This window comes from Triturus cristatus, chromosome 4_2 (assembly GCF_964204655.1).
Source record: "Triturus cristatus chromosome 4_2, aTriCri1.1, whole genome shotgun sequence".
NCBI lineage: Eukaryota > Metazoa > Chordata > Amphibia > Caudata > Salamandridae > Triturus > Triturus cristatus.
This window is the reverse complement of record NC_140586.1, coordinates 59420895-59444682: the sequence shown is the minus strand read 5'-3', so window position 1 is coordinate 59444682 and position 23788 is coordinate 59420895. Positions and strand designations below refer to the sequence as shown.

At 43.8% G+C, this 23788-nt stretch overlaps 2 protein-coding genes across 9 annotated transcripts in view; one reads left to right on the top strand and one right to left on the bottom strand.

The window, feature by feature from the left end:
• Window positions 1-2947, top strand: part of DENND1C (DENN domain containing 1C) — a 233203-nt gene extending 230256 nt beyond the window's left edge. For all 5 annotated transcript variants that reach the window (XM_085600510.1, XM_085600509.1, XM_085600511.1 and 2 more), the window contains one exon: window positions 867-2947. In XM_085600510.1, the coding sequence (XP_085456636.1) occupies window positions 867-1673 (807 nt within the window). In that variant the 3' untranslated portion in view covers window positions 1674-2947. The remainder of the gene's footprint in view (window positions 1-866) is intronic.
• The window catches only part of CRB3 (crumbs cell polarity complex component 3), a 66235-nt gene that overhangs the window by 7986 nt on the left and 34461 nt on the right, over window positions 1-23788 (bottom strand). For 3 of the 4 annotated variants that reach the window (XM_085600515.1, XM_085600512.1, XM_085600513.1), the window contains exons 3-5: window positions 11726-11775; window positions 10430-10570; window positions 7436-9279 (exon numbers count right to left, since the gene is read on the bottom strand). In XM_085600515.1, the coding sequence (XP_085456641.1) occupies window positions 9184-9279; window positions 10430-10570; window positions 11726-11775 (287 nt within the window). In that variant the 3' untranslated portion in view covers window positions 7436-9183. Of the gene's footprint in view, window positions 1-7435; window positions 9280-10429; window positions 10571-11725; window positions 11776-23788 lie in introns of those variants that run through there. The other variant, XM_085600516.1, reaches the window with a different exon arrangement.

Below are 23788 nucleotides of genomic sequence, written 5' to 3'. Positions count from 1 at the left end.
CCTGACTTCACCCTGTCCATGGCCTGCCTAAACATTAAACGGCAAAACAATGTTTCCAAAAAAGTGCTTCCCTGGCACTGGGGAACTATGAGGTCTAAGACCTGCATGCATTGGTCATGAAAACCCGTCCCCAAAAGGACATTAAAGTCTAAATATCAAAGGGGAAGCCATCTGCCAAGATACACGCGGCAGAGGGATTGCCATTCTTTTCTGTGTTTCTCCCCTTCCTTTCTTTTCTTTGGGAAGGATGCTGCAGTCTCTTAAATAAACTCTGGTCTACACAAGCACACTACTGTGGCATCCAACTTGGAACCATGGTCTGAACAAAAAGAAAACCGTGCAATCAAGTAGTCATTCCAAAGAGACTATCCATGTTTGTCAGACCTGCGTTAGCGCTGCCCCAGCACCCTTCCTAAGGTAGACTGGGCTTCAAGATACTCGCCAACCCTCCACACCCATACCCAAATTCCTTTCCTGATCATGTTCACACATTAGTCTTTTGGTCTTTAAAAAAATCGAAATCTTGGTTATGAAGCAGAGGCGCTTTATACATACATTGAACAGTAACAAATCTATCTGCTTTGGCCGCCACTGTTGAGCTTTCTGCCCTCTGAACTGGCTCAACTTCAGTATTTTTGAAGCAACAGCAAGAGATTGTGATGAATGCAAAGTGAAGGGGCACTTTAATGCCAGAAAAGTTATGCTGGTCCACCATGGTGAGAGTGTGTGATGGAATGATCCAGTTCCTTCGATCATGACGTTGGAGTGACAGAATGTAAATGTGTGTATGTCCCCACAGACTCCTTATCCTTCATCCTGCATGTATGCATGCATATAATAGACATTCAATTAATTCTCTTTTTCAGATTAAATCTATGAACCCTCCCAGTGATGACAGCCTGAACCTCACCAGCAGGAGAGACTCTGAGCCCTTTGGAAGCGGTCACTGGTACCCAGATAGAGAGCCCTTACTAGACCATCCCTTGCCTTCATCTGACGAGCTTTCCATTTCCGAAGAACCAGAAGATGTGCGCACTCAGGAGGGACAAGATGTCACCTCACATAGCCTTGTGGTGCCACTGGCTGCCACTGTTCCTGAATGGAAGTGCCACAGTTCAAAGGGCAGTGGAATGTGGGACCGTGGCATCAATGAGCAAGAAGAGCTTGATGTCCGGGCAGATGAAAGCACTGACACACCCTGTCAAATGATGGCACAAGGATTGAGCACCGGCAGCACAAAGCCACAAATAGAAGAGGGAAAAGGTTGTACAGAAAGAGATGAGCAATCAGAGGGGTGTGAGCAAAACCCAAGGAGCCCCAACATCAAACTTCAGCCTGAAGGAATTCAAGAGACACAGGAAAAAGCAGATGTTTCCAGTGTCCTATCCAGTGTGGCACATTTCCAAACCAGGGCCAGGCAAAAGGCTTACAGCTGGGCCGGAGACATAGACACTGCACCTCTTGAGAAACTCAGGCCAAACAGCAGACTTGAGGTATGTGAAGAGTGCCCAGCGAGGCTAGGGGGAGAGGAGATGGAGTCCAATGGTACATCTGACTACAAGCCTAGAGATGCTGATGGGTCACTAAGCCCCTCCTGGAAAAAGAAAGCGTTCAAAGTCAACTCCCCAGGCCTGACCAAGGTGTCTGAACTCAAAAAGATCTTTGAGGTCTAAAAGTCTGAACAGTCGTCTAAAGCTCATTCACTAACACCAAATCATGAACGGTGACAGTTGACACATTGTCACATGGACCGGTGCAACAAGTTGAATGCCCTTGGAGGCAGACTGGTCAACCTATATATCCCTCCACACAACACTATGGGATTGTGAGTACTGTTCTAAAGCACCAGACCTGTAGCACCCCCAGCTCTTCAGCCCCCCCCCCTTTACATACTCCCAAAGTGGGACCATGTGTAGAACACTCTGGATCCCAGGCCTGTACACCACTAACCAGGAGAGCTCTTTGCCAACACAACACCACGGAACAAGCAGCAGCATGTACGGGGCTAGTCCTGAGTGCCAAACCGGTCCAATGAAAACTCTCTAAACATCCCATTAAGGTATTTACCAACATAGCTGTATGTTTCTACATACCTCCAAGAGCCCTCTCTATAGCCACCCCATCACAGGACCGTTAGTAGAATAACCTCAGACAGTTGTACATGTACATGTCTCCAGGGTGCCATCTTTCCACGATCCTACTATGAGGTCATTTGTAACATGACCAAAGTTACTGTTTACCCATACACCTGCAGTAGGCCCTCTGTACTGAAAACCCACTAGAGGACTATATTTATCATGCTATGGGGGCCAGACCTGAATTCCAATACTATCAGGGAATACTCACTGCCAACACCACACAATGGGATCTAGAATAAAATGCATGGTGGGTTATGCCTGTGTACCTACATCCCTCTTGAGGTCCCCTATAAAGACAACCTCAAGCTCTCTCTCTTTCTCTACCACTCCCTCTCCTATCATGAGGCCATTTGTATAATGGGATCACACAAGCCTAAGTCATGTGTGCCCCTATCCTTCTAACATTAAGAAATATCACCTAGTGACAGACCTCCCAAAACCTGCTTGAAAACACTTGACAGTAGTCCAAATGTTGCCACTGTTGCGTCTTGTTAGAAGGTCTTGGCGGCTACAAAAGGTAGCATGGCTTTTTAAAAATTGTTTTAATCTTGATTGTAAACAAAATACAACCGACAAACTTATTTAAAGGCATGTTTTCTTATTTTGTCCCATCTATTTGACTTTCCACGTGTGGTATTTTGGAGACATTTCTTCAGAGGTTCTTAAGGTTTTTGAGAGAGAGTTCTTGACCAAGATGAGAGACTGGAAATGGGGCATCCAACCAAGACGACATAGATCCACAGCATTGACCTTTGCCCTCAACACTCCAATACTATTATCTAAATAAATATGATTCTGCAAGCAAACTGGCTGAACTCTGCCTGAACTATTACTTTTATTGCAAAATCTAGTAACACCTGCATAAACAAAGCTATTTTTAGATTGGAAACAACATACAGTTGCTTAACCGGATGACTTTATAAGCAGCTCTGATTTATTAGAAAACTGAATAGAAAAATATCTTCCTTACAAGGGGACGTTCCGTTTGTCATGCAATACATAGGAATCATGTCTTTCCTGTGATAATTAATCATTTTCCATTGATATGGCCTTGTTCTTTTGCTTGAACAAACAGTGAATCCATCCATCCCATCAAGTCATCCTTGCGTATCCAGATCCAGACATTGCACAAATTTGCAGATGGAAGCCATCTTGTTATCATGGTTCAACCGTGAAACAAAAAGGAAACCATCTTGTTTTCTTAGTTCACCCACGAAAATTGTAAGCTATTTGTATTCTTATTGCCACCATAAAAGACAAATCCACTAACATACCCACTATAAAGGTTATACGCAACAAATTACCATGTCTAACCTCAGGGTAACAGGCATCCTACCGATCTAAGAAAGCCATAAGAAAATTGTAAAATCATTTTGCAACACTTCACCCACATTTAAATCACACACCCACTACTCAATGATTAAGACAGTCTAACGTGACAATTTATGGTCCTTCTGCCTATGAACCAAATGCTCAACCATGCCACATCCGACATTAGATACATCTGAGTATTTTGGATTGGCCAAAACACACAAACCTAACCCCTTCACCACATACAGACTCAGGTCAACTCTGATGAAATAGCGTAGGTCAAGTCAGCCTACTTGGATTCCAATCTGAAAAAAACGTCCCCCCGCCCACCTCTCCCCCCCCCCCGCCCCCCAAGTTGAAAAACAGACAGCAGGCAGTCTGAACTAATACAATAAAATAACGTAACCAATATTAGAAAGTCTTAAAAGTAATTTATTCTCTACTTTTTCTCTTTCTTTCTGGTCTCCCCATGACTGATTAACTTGGCAAACATTTTCACGGAGTTATCCTAAGATCACATTAAGGGACATTGTAAAACCTTTTATTCGAGATATTACAGTCAGACAACTGCTTACATATGGATAGCGCCAATATTTTGCATTGCCCAGCTTCCTCTTCACATCATACCCGACAATTTAGGTCACCCAACTGCTTTGATACAAATATCTCTAGGTGATTAAATTACATGTCTTCCTATTGCTATTCCTAATAATTTGAATGTCAGAACGGTCTTTATAACACTATCATAGAGGTAAGAATTTCCAAACTTACTTCTCAATATCCCTGGTAGCTCAATTGCACTCATAAAAATGTTCCTTGAACTCAGGCTTGCTCAACTGCCTCACGTTGCTTTCCCCCTGTAGTTAAGATTGATTTCATATATCCGCATCTGATTTGTCTAACTGCCTTCATATCAATCTCTCCAAGGTTTGTAACATTTATATTGTGCCGCTTCAAAAACACGTGTGTGATTGTTTTTAAGTACAGTAAATGGTTGTTAACCTCCTTATATACCTTGTGCCATCTAAAGCAAACAAATAAGTTTTAGCTCTTTTCATTACTGTACAGTCTTAAAAAAAAGAAGGCACATTTGTATTCTCTGGGGTGCAAAGATGCATCTCAGTGTAAATGTGAAAAAGATATATATATATATATATATATATATATACACACTGCTAACATGACAGAGGTTAGTGTGCTAGGTATTTTGAACCTAAAATACACATGATGTAGGATTGGTATAATAAAGTATTTTAACTCCTTTCCAACACCCTCCAGAATTCAGCAAGGTGTCATATGTGCAGATCCCTCAAGGTTGTCCGAAAGAAACTAACTGTTGAAATAAAGATATACTGAAAATGAGTAGGAAAAAAACGCCATGTGTGACAACGTTTTCATCTGTAACTTTTCATCACAATGGTTGAATTACAAAAGCAATATACCATTAAATCTGCTAGACCCTTCTGGTTGCAGTGTTTTATAGATTTTGTAGCTTTTCCCAAAAACCTAAGGTACCCATAGCCCACAACTGAGCTACACTGTACAATGGTTTTTCATTGTGTACCGAGTATAGACTAATTCATATGGTGAAATATGTAGAGTGAAAAATGAGTATCATGGATGCCTATGTATTTCTGAAATGGGCACCAGATATGGAGTTTAGGAGCAGTGGTTTCTTATGCATTTCTGAATTTGTAGGTACTTCTACTAGCATGTGAATTAGAGGATATTTTTCAAAATGCCTTCTTTCTTACATAATGATTTACATTTGGAAGGCACAAATGTAGCAAAATCCATTTGGTAATAACAACTGCTCTACTATTCTATACTCCCATATGTGTGCCTATAAAAATGGTACCCCACTTGTGTGGGTAGGCCTAGTGGCCGAGGCAGGAAACAGCCCAAAACACAACATGTACGCATCACATTTTTCCCCTGAAAACTGACACTTTTGAAAAGTGGGTAGCTGTGGCTTTTAGGCCCTAGCTCAGCCAGAACTTAGGGAAACCTAGCAAACTAGCACATTTTTTAAACTAGACACCTGGGGAAATCCAGGGTGGGGTGACTTGTGTAGGGCTCATCAGGTTGGTTTTAGCCAGAACCCCCTGCAAATCTTAAACTTTGACAAAATACACATTTTCCTCACATTTATGGGATGGAAAGTTCTAGACTTTTCAGGGTGCCACGAATTTCCTTCCACCAAAAGGGACCTTTATATGCCTCCCAAGTGAAGGCCAATGGCTGACACGTGCACTGGGGAGGTGGTGCGGGTGGCAGCCAGTGCCCAACACCCACACTAAAGGGGCTAAGAGGAGTTTAATAATAACAGCTTAACCCCCAATTTTTGTAGGACTGTCCTGCATTTGTCACCTTTTGGGTGAGCCAAACATGGTATATCCAATAGACAGAGAGCAATTGAAACAACACAAAAAATGTATAGTACTTGATATGGCTCCAATGAGTGCACAACTGTTTTTTTTTAATAACCTTTTGTCTAAACCTCATAAGCTTACTTGAGTTTTGTACCCTCTAGCTCAGAATACTGTCTCTACATGAAAAAACCTCCTTCCTTGGAAATAATGGATAGTCCCACTGAGGACGGCAATGTTGCTCGATATAAGATCCTAGATGGCTTGGCCATACAAATTCCAAACATTAAACGTTTTTGTTACTAAAATCATATCTAATATTAAGTATATAGTAATCTTCATTTTCCATGTTGGCTATTCAGTGTTGTTTCAATACTGTACAATATCTTCAATCTATTTTTAGCTATTTACAGTGAGTTTTACGGAATCCCCAATGCAACATTTTAGTTAGACTAATGGGTTGACTCAGGGTTACTTACTGATTTACATTATGGTTAGGCATTTTTTTCTGAAATATTGTAGCTGCTATGACTTTTTTGTATAAAAAAAAAAGTGAAAATGACTATTTGATACTAAGCAGATCACAACATATAGCAGTATAGCGTATTCCAACATATCAGAGTTGTTTTCACGTATAGCACAGACCTTTTACAAATTAACTCGTCCACTTTTGTTTCAATGCTTGGTTAACAAGTAAGCATGTTCACAAGCAAACCGATTGGTTGAATGCCTGGATGCCTGGTTTTAGACACAAAAACGTTAGGCTTCCCAAACAAAATTTTACCAATGAGATAAAAGGTATGAACTCCGACCTATAGGGTTAAAGGAACGGACTTCGCTTGCAACTAATCTCCATCCATTTTTCTTCAGCAGCATGGTAAGTCACATTTTGTGTTTTAACCCAATGCTGACTTACTAGCTACATGCAAATAAAATAACATGCCAATTTCAGTTTAGGAATATTTCTATACGATTTTAAATCTACCAAATTTGTAAATCTTTAACTGTGATGTGATATGGCATGCAGTCTTTTTTTCATAGTTGCATATGAGATGTTTCAGAAAAATTGCACTACCATTCACAGAGCAGGTGACCATATGAATGGTAACATGGACACATTACCATCTCCATACATAGATTAATCGTTCATATCATACACCTCACTTTGTATAATCCTTTCACATAGAGTAATTCATTGGGTCATCCCACAGTCATCTATGTTAAAGATGTGGCAATCGGACTGCTCTTATACATTACCCGAGAGAACAAATACACAGAATGGGTTTACCTAATAACATCAAAAATCATGTACACAACTTTCCTTTCTGACTACATATCATATGGGTTTTTCAGCAACAGAAACTGATAGCTACACACCCCCTGAAGAAGGATCTATGCAAGGCCTGAAATGCATTGGGTATGCCAAAAAATTGCCTATAACTAGCTAAACATGGAAAGATGTCATTGGCCTTTACGTGAACAAGCCACCTAGGATCCTGTATCCAGCAACACATCAGTGGGACTACCCCTGCTTGCAAGGGAGCAGTTTTTTTCACAGCAATTTGTCCTACCAATATTTATTATGTGCGCCTAATAAAAGATACACATTCAACCATGTGTGTTAAAATAGATTTATTGCTTTTAAGAACATGATAAAATCTCATCTTGCGTTCTAGCAAGGCTCAAAGTCTGTACAATGCTTGTTGTGTCCAAAGACAGGCAAAGGTGTGCAGCATCAGCGATGAATCCAAAGTAAGATAGGAAGCAGAAAGCAAAAGCAGGCACATACCAGAGCCAATCCAGAACTACAAAAGAGGGTACAGCCAAAGGGGCAGCTAGGAAGCCACCAAAAGCTACAGCTTAATGCCTTCCCAAAGCAATGGTTCAGGTCCTGTCTGAAGCTATGGATCAGGCAACATCCATAGCGAGAGGTCAGACTCCATCGGCGGCTAAGGACCAGGACCCATACATGCTGCAGGTCCGCTTAGAACGCATCCACAGCTATGGGTGAGCTCCAAGTTATGGACGAAGACCCGTGTCAAAGCTACAGATCAGGACCAATCCATAGCTATAAATCGTGACCAAGACTCTCAGAAGTGAGACCTCAGGAGTAAGAATCTACGCAGAGAAGCAGGAAGCCCCATTAAAAATAGAATAGCACCTGCCCAGATCAAAAAATTTAAAAAAGGTCAAGTGAGCCTCAGCAGAGTTGGACTGAACTAGAAGGTAGATAAAGCAGAGAAACCGCATTGTGACATCCACACAGGCACTTCTGTGAACAAAGGTAGAGGGTCCCAGCTGATCACAATTGCATCAATGTGTTCCATGGAGGTGAGCTGAAAGCGTTTGGTAGATACGTACCAGCATCTTTGGGGTGGGGCAAGTGTGAAGAGTCTCGAAACCAACACCTAGGCTGTGGCTTTTTAGCACACCAGAGCAAGTCAATAACCAGACTCCTGTCTTCTGTATAAGTTATGACCTGGAGTTTTTAACTCAAACCTTCAGCCAATTGAAAATCAGGTGCAACATCTTACCTCCAGACCATGTCGGTGAACAAAAGAGCATTTAGTCTGGGGAAACTGTGACTTAACTTCATTGTGTGCCGGGAACAAGTAGGATGCATTTTAGGATCTGGATTTCCTCTTGGAGGTTGAGAAAGATAATGTGCATTGTGTTAAGAGAGTCAAAGACTCATGAGTGAGGCAAGTGGAGGGGAGTCAAGATTCATCATTGAGTTTTTGGAAATGAACAGAAAGGTTCTGAAAAGATGTATTAAATTAGGGCAGTCACAAACATGGAACTACTTCACCACAGCAGGGACCCTATGTGGTGTTGTCATTTTGTGAGTTACCCGACAAGATAGCATAGAGGACTCCATGAGTTCCAACTGCCTTTAACTGGCTTAAGGACACTGTGTTGCTTCATAGTTCATTTTGATTGGAAGAAGTGGTTGGTTTGATAATGCCAGATCAGTGGCACAAGGGGATTTTCGGTACTAGCTGCTGATCACAGAAAAGGATGGTGTTAAGGAGGCTATATCTGTACTCAGCAGACATCCCAGTGTAAAAAAAATAATTCTGCAATCATGCCTTTGGCACAGCAGGAAAGGCTTAGGTAGGGGTATGGTGAGCTACTAATTTAAGGAAATGGTCATTTACTAATAAATAAAATATAGCGAGAGATGGGAATAAACACCTTGGCCTAAGCACAGAAGGCAAAGCACCAGCAATGCAATTTCCAGCGAGTGCCCCAATCGTGCACAACACAGTGGCAGTGAAGCAGATGTGAGCTCCAGAGCACAGCAAAATATCCGGGGGTCATAGTGGGACCTCAGCCGTCTCTTGGAAGGTCCATCCTTGATATCACTAGACAGCAGATCCCTGCGTGTGTGATGCCCTCTCGTCTTCACACGTCGCTGCCAGGTTGTCCTTGCAGTAGTTTCCTAGCTCCTTGCCAGATGACTGAAAGAGACACACAGCCCATCTCAAGGTGGGAAGGGAAATGGGGACAGTGGGCATTCAAGTCAAGAGATAAGGGTGCAATGAAGGAAGTCATACACACAACACAGGGTTAGTTTTAAACTTCACTCAGACTATCCTAGATCCTTAGAGGAGACTTTTACCCACCCTCCTTACTTCTTTATGAAGCATCACAGCACTGGGGGACTCAACTCAAGTTAACGATATCACAGCCAAGGTACAAGTTACCAGAGAAAATGCCATCATGGCCCAGGGACAAGCCAAAATAGGTAGTGACATCACAGCTCAGCAGCAGGGTACTGTCTGTGATGACATCACAAAGCTGATGTCTACGCATAAGAGCAGAGTAGCAGCCTAGGTCAGAGGGTAAACACAATCAATGACTTGGGGAGGCAAATCTGAGACGTGTGTTAAATGTGAGGTCATGGAATACTCAAAAAAATGTACTGGTAATTAAAGACTGATGGAAAAAGTTATTTATCCAGAAATGGAAGCCCTTGATCACGGTCAGTGGACGGCCAACAGCAACTAAGTTCAAAGCACTAGGCAGAGGACCGAAGTGTGCAAAACAGGGGCTAGCTGTACACATAGGTAAGTTTCAGTCAAAGGCTATAGGCACACATGTTAAAGCTTGAATAAGTATAATAAATATAGGCACATGATACTGCATGGGCAATGATGGGCCAATAAAGTTAGGGTTAAGGGACAGAGCTCACAGTAACTGTGCAGCTTTCTTTCCTGAGATGTTCTTTTGCCCCTTCGCCCACTGGCAGCCCCCTTCTTTTTACCATCAACCTGACCCACCCTATAAAGAGAAGTCTTTGCTGCCATCAGGCCCAGCATATATATATTACAGGATTAGGCCCAAATCCCCGGATGCCTCCTGCCCAAATCTGCCAACAATGATGTGATCATGTTATTTCTCTAATAAATGTGTAGTCTCTCCCATCAGCTGTAGGTGACCTCAGGACTTGAGGCATAAACACGGAGCCTGGTCCCCTGCGGTAAGGACCGGGTGAAGACTGGCTTCCAAAATGGCAGGAAAGTTTAGCACACTCCCTCACAAAGGTCAGATGAGCCGCTCCTCTGGAGGCAGTTTCAAGGCGTTGCTCGTCTCCACGCGGGAACCCACCTGCTCCTCACTGCTCGGGTGATAGGTGCCCTCTGTCTGGCGCTTTTCACGCACTTTGAGGATAACAAAGACGAGGATTCCGATGAGAACTATCCCTCCGACCACACAGGGGACAGTGATAGCAGCAATGCGCTGAGGTTCCTGTGGGAGAACAAAGACAATAACCTTGTAAGCAATTAATCTGTGCATCACTCCAAAGTGCAGGTATTGCATTAGTCACCCATGCAAGAAGGCATATGTGCTTGGATTCGACTGCTGCTGAACTAGCAAGTGATTGACCCTGGCTCTAGGATTCGGTGCTAGATCAACTAATGTTCAATCTACACAAGCCTTTTCCCTATCCGAGAGCTGAGTGAGAGCCTCAGGACTCTGAGGCAGCTGTCAGTCAGACTGTCATAGGTGGGTTCCAGCCCACTGGACTGCTTAGTGCGAGTGAATCTCTGCCCCACTGTATGAGAGGACTCCTATCTGGCCTTGTGGAACAGCCTTGGGCCCTGCCCTTTTGCCAGGAAGTCTTGTAGCTGAGCCACTGCTGTCTGAGGCAGTTGTGGCTGGGTCTTATGGACACCTGTGGGTGGCCTTCCCATCCCTTTCTCTGGGATAGCAGTATGTGGACCAAAGCTCTGTTCTCAAGGGCAGTAAGAGGGGGCAACCTCTAGAAGAGCTGTGGGTGGGCCCCCTTCGCTCCCATATGGAACACCGTAAGATAGGGCTCTGCTCCAAGTAGCAGTCCTCAAGTGAGTCCTCGCTCTTGTCTGAGGCAGCTGTGGTGGGGCAGTGATGTGCTCCCAGATGTAGGCATGTTGGCGGCTCCCCACTCTGCACTCGGACACAGTCCAGGGAGGGCCCCGTCTTCAGATTCTTGGATCAATAGTCTTTCAGTTTCATGGTTGACCACATTTAGGAAATGAAAATGTTCAGGAGTTATTAACTAGAAAGTCATTCTCAGAGGTTATTTGTACTGGTACTCTTCAAAGACACCTAAAAAAACACAGGTAAACCTCTTAAGAAAAAAAATATATAAACCCAAGAGCCAAATGTGAGACCCTCAATTCAGATTTTGTGTGTACTCTGATACCCCACCAGGATATGTTCTAGCTGGACTCAAGACTCTCACTCTGCATGTGCTATCACATATCACTGCATATGCTGGTACCTCTCTGTGCATTCATCAACTCCCCTTTACCTCTACATGTGATGGTCAACTCAGTTATATCTGTGCTGGTACTCTATCACTTATCTTTGCGCGCACTGGCATACACTTTCACCTGCGTGCGCATCGGTGCACTCCCTTACCGTCAGTCCTGTGCCAGGCGCTTGTGTACTGTTCGCAGAGCTGGATGGATCTGGTGAGGAAAGAACACATCTGTAACAGTCCTCAAATGTATCCCTACCAGATCTCGTTAATGTCTGCACTTGAAACAAGGCGCATGTACAACACTCCTACCTAAACCCAACCCCACCTCCCACACATTTATTTACTCTGCTTAACCACCCATGTCCATTAACCAATGTCCCCCCCGCTACACAAAATATGTCTGGTGCCAGCTACCTGGGAAGAAGGGAAACAAGCATTGGCATAGCCAATAGGTCTAGCCTTTGGGGCCTTATAAGCATTTGCAACACCACCAACTGTTGCATGGCTAAACACAAATAAGGTCCCAAAGGCGAGACCTACTGGCTATGCCAATGCTTGTTTCTTTAAATCACTCCACTGCCAACAAAACAAAAAGTGAAAAACATTGTTGTTGACCACCCAGATAGCTCTGACTTTCACAAATGCGAGACCGATAGCATTGCAAATGCTTGTTATTTAATCTGCTCCGACCAACACTGGGAGGATAATAGCAAAAAAAAAATTATGCATGTCGATGTGTGCCGCTGTGAGGTTCCTTGCATCTTATAGTACCTTGTGATGCATCCCTGGATAAATTTGATTTAGAAACTATTATGTAAGATACTCTGCTGAGTGCGATTATGCCTTGACCATTGAGACCCCATTTCTGAGTTTGTCAACCATAGGATGCTACTTCACATGTATTAATTACATAGGTAACGTCTAAAGTAAAGGCTTCTCAAACCACACCCGTTTTAGGGGGTCCCCACCTCCCTTTTATTCATCTTAAAGCTGCAGTTTAGCATTTGCTGGATGACAGGGCACACAGAAAACATCATTTTTGTGTATATTTTCACCAAATAGTTATTTCCTTATGTACTATTCTACTGGATTTTTTGTATTACTTATATCCTCCAAAGAATTTGTGCTCATTGGGCGTTCATATTTTTTAACTATAAATAGTCACCCTATTGGCTTTGTCAATGCTGTTTTGGCACTCACTGTTTCAGATAGACGGTTCTGAGCAAGAATTCCCCTGGGTGACAATGGCCGCCTTGCAAACAGTGCGTGTGCCATCGCAGCCCAATTATTTAATGCCCGCCGGCATGTGCACGTGCGCAGAGGTCTCAGTACTCTTTAGTCATGCCAGGCCAGCTGTTCACCTCACACAGTCGCGAGCTCTGAATGTTAATTGCTGAGGTCCATTTTAATAGTACGGCACACAAACCGCCCACCAGCTATTGAAATGAGATGCTGCCAGCGGTTTCCTCATCACCCCTACCCAACTTTACGTAGACTTTACCATAATAAAACCTGCGTGCCTCAGACATTTTTTCTTAAATTTTATCTGTAGGTTTTTACGTAGTGTGTAAAAAGCCAACAAGGCACCGGAAGGCTTTACATGCGGTAATGAATAAAGAGGCTCCATTTAATTAATGATTTCACTAGACACTCGAAGCACAAGTTGACACAAGCTGACCTCATCCAAAAAATATTATAGAATGCCTATTGCGATCTTTAGCAGCGCGGTCCCGGGCAAAGAGAACTGCCTTCTCACGGACGCTGGATAGCCCCATTAAAATGCATATAATCTGTAATAAAGCATATTGACGAATGATAAGTATAAAATTAAATGGAGAAAAATTGCAGACCAGCAGAGCACCGAGCTCTAAATGGCAATCAGTGGGAGAGGCAGGAGGGATGGAAAACACGTCGGTTAAGTGCAAAGATTTTTTTTTGCTGGTAATCAAATTAGTATATAATAAAAGAATGTGACTGTCGAAGTCACAGCAACTGTGAATAACAAGCGGTCTTCCAAAAGAAGATGGAGAGGGCGGAGCGAGTCGGCGCGCGGCAGCAAAAGTGAAAGCGGCTGCAGCGTCCACACGCTTTGTGTGCCCACAAGCGATGAGCTGAGCGAATGACGAGAGAGGTAAGCCAGATGGCGTCTCTGCTCGTAACTGCGTGCGTAACCGCACGCTCGAGGCCACACAGAAAGCATGTGGTCGGATTTTTGAATGCCCACTCACTAAAAGTCTCGCCAGAGCACCGCATGCGCTGGCTCAGGCGAGACCTAAAAAAGCATTTGCAAATCCAATAGGTCTCGCCTGTCAAATACAGGTGCACAGCTTTTGACTTTGCCAATGCTTGTGTGGTTTGGCATACTTTATGGCCAAAACCATTCAAACATGGATACCTACGAGCACTTATGCAAGCATGTGCAACACCAGTCAACTTGGAATTCTATTTTTATGAGCCAGCTAATCCAAGATGCCATTCCATGCACTCTAACACACTGTCAGCCATCTTGGACTGATTTCTGATATACTTTGAAGAAAGAAAAAAAATCCAACATGGCTGCCCATGTGTGAAGAAAAAAAACACACACACACTCTTTGTATTCTTTAAAAAAAAAATACCAGGATGACCAAGACCGCCAACAGTCTGTGCACAATGTGTGCTCATGCAGGTTGTTATACTTTACTAATAATTCGCCATTCCAAAACAACGAACAGCCAGAGAGCAACACACAAGCAGGTAAACACGATGTCCAATAGCAAAGCGCGGCTGCTGAGCCTTGCTTGCAAAAAGCAATTTAAGATAGGGGAGAGACAAGCCATACAATCCCATGGAGTGCTAAAATACTGTTGGAAAAATAGTTCCCTGATGTCAGCAGTGGAAGGATGCAATTCATCCAATCAAATGCTGTAGGTATAGGTCAAATTCAAGAACAGAGAGAAGCGCCACTGAATCAGGAGCATCAAATAGAGGTAGAGAAGAAAGCCTTTTAATCACACACAAGTGCTGACCCAAAGCCCACTCTATGTAGATATTTTTCACAGGTATTCAACAAGAGTTTAAGCAGCCTCTAGGCATGACCTAAACAGAGCCTCTTAGACTCTCGGCCCCTAAGGAGCTCAAAAATATTGTTTGAAATAAATCCAAAACAAAAGTTTTCCTCATCGATTACCTCTTCTTACTAATCACGATCCAATCTTCTATTAATGTTGGAAAATCAGAGAGGTTTAAACTCTTGCAACCATGTCTCGGTTAGTTGTCCGAATCATTCGGTTCAGAAGATATTTTTCTAATCAAATAGTTTGAAAATAATTTATTCGAAAGTCTTCTTCTCAACCGCATCATTTCTAATCAATCAGATCGAATTTTGTTTTAGCAAAAAAACAATTAGAAACGCTGCATGTCATTATTACCCACCCACCCCCACTTTAAAATTCTTCCATTCAATCTCCCATCCTTGCCTCTTTCCGTTTCATAATGAAGCCTGAAACTGTTAACTTACTTACAAAGAGGATTAATTGTCCCTCCACTTTAGTCTTCTCTCTCCATGTCTCTTTCCCTCCCCGTTGCTTTGTTTTGTAGTATAACTAGGTCGGTAGCTGTTTCCCCCCTTTTTTATTTTTTTGATTAGCACTTTAAGAGTTTCTCGCTTAAATGATGTTATATAAAAACCTTTTAGAGCGAATTTCTTCAACTAGTAGCTCGTGAGCAACTGGTTAGTGGCAGCTGACAGGGAACGGGGGTGGCGGGGCAAAAAAAAAAAAAACACTTACCTGTTGCCGCCTGCCGTTTCTGTCCCTTCTCACGCTGCCTTCTCCTCAGCTTCGGCGGAAGCAGGAAGCACACAGGGTCCCACCTCGGAGCCAATCACTATGCTGCAATGCAGCACTGATTGGTCTGAACGCCCTGGTTCAGCGCTCAGATGGGGAATGGGATCCTGGGCATGTTCTTCACCAGCCTGTGTAATGCAGCCTAGTGGGGAACATGCATAGTGCACATTACTGTTTGCCCGGCCCAAGAGGGAAACCAGTTCAAACCACTCCTCCACCTGTGACCCAAGCCCAGCCCTAACCTAGCCCCATAATGAAAAATAAAATGATAACGGGGTTATTATCATTTAATTTTTCCTTCGTTCTGCTCTAAGAGCAGTGTGCGATGCTCCGCCGCCTTAGCAGAGGAGCTGCACCTGCAAGTGGTAGCTCTCCAGCTACCTCTACGTAGCCGTCTTGCGTGCAGTCCAGCTGAATATACGAGACGTTTTGGCTTGCCTGAATTAATACGTGTGCATCAAAATTAAAAAGTCTGTATTTGAAAAATGGTCGAATTTCCAAAATATAATTAAAGCTGATATTTGATTGATAAATCATGTGACATAGTGGAGACTTAATACTGATTTGAAGGACTCACCCATAAAACGGTGTGGGTCACCCATGGAGGGATGGGCAATAACCAGCGGTGTCATTACAGCGGGAATGTACAATATTTGGTACAGACCCTTACTGGAGACGGGTACAGGGTGCGAGTCACCCCTGGAGCTATGCTCGATACCCGGCAGGCGTCACTCTCTAGAGGGATTAGTGATGCATAGGAAGGGATCCTGCTGCAGGTGGATGCGGTGTGTGGGACACTCATGGAGGAAGCTGTGACACTCCAGCATGTGTCGCTCCCAGAAGGGCGAGGTACCTGACTGGCTCCAACTCCTGTGCAGCTTGTCACTCCTGGAGGGGTGTGTGATATGTAGGCTGTGCAACTGCTGGAAGCAGGCACAGATGTGTGATACTCCTCTGAGCTGTGTGATATCTGGTACAGACTCCTATCTGCTGGTGGGGGGGGGGGGGACACTGGGTGTCGGTCGGCCCTGGAGGGAAGCGATAACTGACTGACACAGGCTGGTGATGGAGCGTGTCACTCTAGGGGTGATGTGGATACCTGGCGCATGTCACTCTAGGAGTGATGTGTGAAACCTGGTGCAGGCTCCTGTTCGATAGTGTCACTCTAGGAGTGATGTGGATACCTGGAGCGTGCCACTCTTGGGTGTGATATAGGATACCTGGTGCAGACTCCTGGTGGAGTGGGTCATTCTAGGAGTGATGTGGGATACATGGATGACACTGGCCCCTGCTGGAGCGTGTCACTCTAGGAGTTATGTGGGATACCTGGTGCAGGTTCTTGCTGGGGGGCGGCTGCGCGGTGTTCCCTTGACGAGTGTGTACTATGACGCACCGCGTCCTTCCCTCTGCCTCCAGTCACCTGCTCGCTCAGCATCAGACGCACGAGACATACTCCAGACGGCTTAACCCTTAAAGGAGCGCGTGGGCCAAAAACCGGTTACTGCTGCCTGTGCTAAGGCTCCCGGAGGCACCTGGACCCTGTCCCAGAGTCGATGCCAAGTTTGTGATGTCACCGTCCTTACCGCCTCTCCTTCAAGTCTGTGCATTGTTGGAAATCCAAACACAGGCCCAAGACCCGAGAGGGAGCCAGGGCTGCCGGTGAACCTGCAGACAGACTCCGAAGACAGACTGCTGGAGGGACGTGGGGACAGTCAAGGAGCAGAGCGCGGGAGATTCCTACCAAGCAGACTGTGGGTTGCTGCACCCTGTACTTTCGGCGTGAGCTATATTTCCCTGTGCAAGGGACTGGATGTGAGGCAGCACTTTCCTGGATATCAAGACTGGGTGTTGGCTGTACTTATTGATGTACAGGCGCTGGGCTTGGGCTGTATTCTCCTGTACATTTGGCCTGTGTGTTGGCAGCATTTTCCTGTACAGCAGGTCAGGCTGTGACTGCACCTAATTATATGCCAGGATTTGATGGGGCCGGAACTTACCTGTATGGCAGGCCTGAGTGTGGGTAGCAACCTACTGAGCGCTTCGCCTCTCACACTTCCAACTGCAGGATTAACACTGGCTAGGGTCTTCGACAGGACCCAACCAGGGCTTGCCTGACTGGTGTTGGGCTCCCTGTGCAAGCTGTTGAAAGCATGAGGCTTGAGGCCTTAAGACCCTGGTCTAAAATGTGGTCTCTTTCAGCCTAGCAGAAGCAGGTAAAATCTGTATTTTTTTTTTTTTTTTAAAGATGGTGTAGTTTCTGCCATAGGAGTTGGAAGTAGGGAGGCGGGGGTGCTGTAGCATCCCCAAAATAATCATACTGGAGTTCAGAAGATGAATGGGCAATAAAGAAACCTTTAAATTATGTTTCCATCTTGTCACATCTCCTGTGCGTTCAAAGACAGGAGGGCGAATGTGAGATGTTTTCTGTCAAATTGCTGTTTATTATTTTAACATGAAGATTGGGGTTTACTTTTCTTTCGCTGATCACAAAGTGGGAGCATTTTCTAAAGTGAACCATGTGATAATCTTGCTGCGGTGCAGAGTCTGAAAAGAAATGTGAAGGGGATGTATTTTTTTCTAACACACAACACAATTTAAATACCGGTAAATGAACCGTACATATTGCTTAAATAGGTCAGGAGTGCAATGTCTCACGACAACCAAAAATCACAGCTGCAAAAATCCTTTTTTAAAGCCATACTGCTTTATTTTGCCAGACGCACTTTGGTTGGGAGGATGGCAACTCAACCTGATGTACGAAGTATGTGTTGTGCCTCTGGATATAGCAAGTCAAGGAAGTTCAAGACTTGTTCTTAGTTTATGCAATAGATAATTATCAACATGGAGGTCCCTGTGTATGGTAGAAACATTTTTAAATTCCAGGACCAATACTCTTCTTTACCTAATTTGACTCATGCTGGTCCAGTGGTGCTAGGGTCATTCCAAAGATGCCCAAGTCTCAAGGTTGTAAGCACTACTCTAGAAGATAGGTCGTCTCCCGCATGGTCCTCCGGTGTGGTACCCCAAAACGATATTTTTCAGTCTGAGCCAAACGTTAAGTGCAATAATATATAAAATGATTTTACTACCAGTCTCTAGGTAGAGTGGTGCTAGAGGAGTACTAGATCCTAGCTTCAACAAGGATCTTAAAATCCTGTGCTCAGTTATTTGCCGCTCTTTGGTCTTGCTATAGCTCCATAATTCGGTTCCATACCTGGTTACAGAGACTGCTTTTAGTCAAAGTACTTGAAGAATTATGCTAAAAGGTTGTCTACCGACCATGTCCTATATTATATAATGGGCGTACTGTTCCTGTTTGGGCGACGGCGCACATTTAAGCAGGTGTGCTTGGCACAAACCGGGATAGCGCGCCCTATTACAATATATGTGCTGCCAAAGGACTGCCGCAAACTCATGCTGTCCTGGGGCCGCTGAGGTTGCATTCAAACCACTCTGTTTCACAGTGCAGGCGACAGCTGCCTGCACTTTTAAGAGGGAACAGAGATTCCCTTGCATTCGGGTGCAGGGAGCGACTGCACATACGTGTGCCGCTGGGTGCACTGACAGTGCAGCACCTCTCCTGGCACACTATCAGTGAGCCTCCTAAGGGCCTCTCTGCCTCTGCACACGCATCTGTAATAGGTCACGGATGCAGAGGCAAAGAGATTCTCTAATTTGCATGAGACCACACTTTTACACAAATGAGGGAACGCCTTCTGAAGGTAGTGCTTGCGCTACATGAGCTCCAGTGTTATTGGGATTACATTCGGGGCCGCACAAGCATCTGCGGTCCCTTCTGTATTACCACTGTGCCCCAGGGGTGCCGAAAGTGGTTGCACATGCCTATTGTGCCCTTGGTGCATTATGTATATATAATACGGTCCCTTGCGTTTATTATTTCTAGGCAGCATTAGTAGTCCTCTTGACTAGAGCAGTAGCCACCTCTAAATGTGCATGCCAGTTTAGTTTACAATTGCAGCGTGTTTTCTTAATGGTTAGCACCAATTGTAAGATTCCATCTTAGGGTCGGGCTGACTCGTGTCAACGTTGTCAACTCTTTCTTCTTGCAGTGGTTGATCAATTCATTCATTTGCTTATACATGGTATTGTCCGTCAAGTACAGAAGCACAGTATCTTCTGCCAAGAGTATTACTGGTGTAATTGAGCGCACCGGGGGTGAATTTACAGAAGTAAAAAGGAGCACAAAGCCTTAGCGAACACTTATCAGGATATCAAAACCACCACTACATTCCCAAGCCAGGCTTTAGCAAACATTAGTACTAGTTTCGGTGTAGAAGCTTTTTATTGCTTGCAACAATGCTCTGCTTCTCCAAATAGAGTTTAGCGCTGGTCTTACTTTGGCGCTATTAACCAGAGCAAAGCACCTTCTATATCTATACAAGTTAAATACAATGAAACTGTTTCAATTTTGGTGTACACAGGCCATACAAAGCCTGATTAACACTACCCCTCCTTCGAGGCTCTCAGTGAATATTGTTCCACTGCATAAAAAGGGAAGCTGTGAGATCTGAGCAAAATATGCAGTGGAACAATACTCACTGAGAGCCCTGAAGGACGGATAGTGTTAACTACCAATACTGTGTAGAAAACGATTGTTAATATAAGGCCCCAATTTTAGATTCGGCGCAAACATGTCCAAAAACGACAACGCCGGGGCTGGGGGGCCTGGTTTATCTTCTGGCAGATGACGGTGCTCTCTGGCTCGGGGAGTAGTATCACGAGAGCTGAATTTGTGATGTAATGGATGCTCTCCACGTCATGAAGGGGAGGACTAATGAAGAATTAGCTGTTATTACTCCTGCCGTAGGATTTCTCAAAATGTTCGACCCATGCACTACCACGGATATGATGCTCCACCTTATTCGCCCCTCCGCAGTGGTCATGGGATACGAAAACCCAACATTTCTTGGCTTTTTTTCCTTGGCAGCAGTATGTAATTCGTTTCATAGAGATTCTTGGGTTTCTTTTCCAGGATCTTGGACAACCGAATCATTGCTTACGCCATATCTCCAACACTCGTGCAGTGGCTTTAAAAAAAAAAAGTTTTCAATAATCTTTCGGGGATTTAAGCTCAAGGTTTGGTGGGCATCATAGGCCAGGTTTTGTGACAGATTCTTTCGACTGGCACCAGATTGGGAACTTTAAAATGTGGCATAACACAAAATCTCAATCTGTAACTGCTCTGAACTGTCAAGAACACGTTTTAAAATATTGTAAGATCAAAACTCAATCTCAGTTGTCAGAGGATTTGCTGTACTCATTTATGGTAGCAGTGGGTTCACATGCTTTATATCATTGAAGGATATTAGTCTTGGTGTAAAATTGCGTAAAATATGCCAAAAAGGTGTTACCTGTTCAATGGAATGCACGAGGAAGAATCTGGAAATAGATCCAGAAAATCGATAAGTGTATTAACTCTTGCAGCCAGATTTGTAGGTCTAGTTGTTTATGGTATAGAATCCGGTTTGTGACTTTCAATGCTTTCCAATTCTGAGACTGCATTCTCCTCTGGATTGTAAGGGGATGCTAATAGGATTATTGAGATGTTCTTTGTTACCACAGGGGCAGATCTCTAATTTGCACTATTTAGTTTAGTGGCAGTAGATATATTAGGTGTAGGAACTTTTATAGAAGAGGACATGGGAGCTAGAAGGTCTATGTTGACAGCTGCCTTTTCGACTGTGGGATAAATTACTGTTGCTGGTAGCCCCTTACGTTAACAAACTCTTACTTTTGCTTTCCACAATATTCTTATCCTGGCACATCTTTTTTTGCTACTGTTTTTCGTACAGGTTATTTTTGGCTGCTATAATTTAGTGAACCTATTTCTTCATAGATAAATATAAGAGTATATAGTTTTTGCCCTATAGCTCTTTTGGTGTAGTTGAAGATAGCGGGACTGCAGTTATTCCCACATTCGGATCTGCTTCAGTAAAAAGCTTTTTTTGGAAGTATACAACATTATTCTTCCCTTTGCGCTTCTTCTTACTCGTTGGGTTTTTGCTGGGAAACTCACCAGTCTAGTGTTTCCAGAAGAAAATAAATAGTTTGTGCTTCCGCCAGGCTCATCCAGGTTATTGGGATAGTTTCATTGCTTTCTATGATTTATGTAGTGGTCTGTGGGTTCTTAGTCTACATCATGTGGTGCTTCTGCACTAGACAGCACAGAGACTGTCACTAAATTGGACCTTGGCAATGGAGTTAAGACCTCCATTTGACTGCAAGGTTAGTAATGGCACCATTCCTGCCTCCTGTGGCCCAAACCCGCTTCCCCGCTGATCTTCATTACATTCACCTTTTAAGGCAGAATTTGCTGTAACAGTATTCATGACAAAGTTTTTACAACCATATGAAAATACATATATTATTTACTGTATATAGTACTCAATATCACTCATTGTTAAAAGTCTTCTCTATCTGGTCTCATTTCACTAGGACAGGAGTGTTTGCAGGTTCATTTCCATTCGGTGAGCAGCAGTAGCCTGGTCCTTCCGCCTCAAAGATTTGAGACTCAAGCTTCCTCGTTTCCTGATTTACAGTTAAGTAACCTCTACCTCCAAACCAGTAATTAGATCCCAATATGAGGCACCACTGCAGATTTCCTTACCATCAGTTCAACATGTACTAACTTGCCTAATGTTGATTCAGGTTTCCTTTGCTTGGCCTCTTCCATCCCACCCCAAATATCAACATTCCAAGCTTCCACTTTCCAGATATAACAGCTAGGTAAATTCAAGTTTCCCAGTGTATGGGAAGGAGTTGGGTCCACCAACTCCGCCCAAGTACATCTAGGTCTACATCACTGATGCTTTCACTCCCAGTCAAGAGATCTGTGTGTCCTGAAATTGGACTTCAGAGATATATATAATGGTTGCTTGATTTTATATTAGATATATACACCTGCCATGAGTTTCCTATACAAAGGAAAACACATGGAAGCTAATTTAAGTTTGTAATTTTTAGTCAAGCTTGAAAAAGACCATTTCACACAAAAGAAAAACACAAAGCATCCATTCTTGCAACCCCAACGTTAAACTACATAATCACCAAAGCGATGTACTCAGATTACTTACCATATACCGTTGATGGAGAAAAACAAAATGATGCTCGAATCTGCCAACTCACACTAAAAATGCCCATATTATTGATAAAAGAAGCTAAAGGAGGTAGAAAGACAGTAGGAAAGGTAAGAAACCAGTAGGGAAGGGAAGAAACGAAAAGGGAAGAACAGGAATGGGGGAAACCAGAAGGAAAAGTCAATGATGATAAAACACAGAATGTAGCAGAAGGACGAGGGAACAGCAATGGTAAGAGAGAGAATGGAACAGCAGAATAGGCAGTACCGAACAGAGGAGGCAGCACCCATAGGTGTCAAATCTCAACGTACCCCCTGCACGTCTTTTCTCAGTGCTCGAGTCCTATCATATAATGCGACTTCCACGCACAAAGATTTTGCTTCCGCTGGATCGTTTTTTGTAGAGTAGAGTCCTGCCCACAAGGGTCCATGGTGGGGGACAGCTTGAAGGCATTTTAAGCAGTCCAGTACCACCAAAGGCAGCAAGGAACAGGTTTTTAGAGCCAAATGCTTCATCATGTCGCATACCAAGGTTTGAGGGGCAATCGTTGGGCATTGGCAGGAAACGCAGTCATCGTGGTTCTTGACAATGCATTTTGCTGCTTGGTGCAGGGCAGTGTCATACTGACGAAGCTATGTACCAAACAGTTTTCTTATTTCATTTTCAAAAAGAAAATATAAAAACGGGATTTGTTTTGTAAAAAATAAAAATGCAATGCTACCCCTCACTATAGAAGTCATCTCCCATAGGGAAGGGAGCATTATTACCATTTGACTGCCCCTCATCGCACAGACAGTAAGTAAAACAAGCATTGGCATAGCCAATAGGTCTCGCTTTTGGGACCTTATAAGTGTTTAGCCATGCAACAGTTGCATAACTAAATACTTATGAGGTCCCAAAAGCAAGACCAATTGGCTATGCAAAGCGGCCGTGAAAGTGATCGCGATCACGATCACACATCAAAGCGGCCGCGAAAGTGAAAGTATTCGTGGTAAAGCGCGGCACGCGCGCCCGCGCACTTGCACTGTAGCTCTAGGCTGGCCTGGTAGCACTTTTTGGAGCCCTCTCAATAAGTTTCGCCAGACCAGTGCATGTGCTGGGTCAGGCGAGACCTAAAATGGATATAGGTCTGCCCATCTTTACTGGGTGGGCGGATATATATATAGGGATTCTACCATGTATTATGTGACTATATATGCACCCATGTGTGTGCTGCTATTTCTATTTGAAGTGTTTAGTTATACGTGAAAAATGGTGCAAAAGGATCAGCACTCCTCTCAATTTGTGGGAAGGGCAA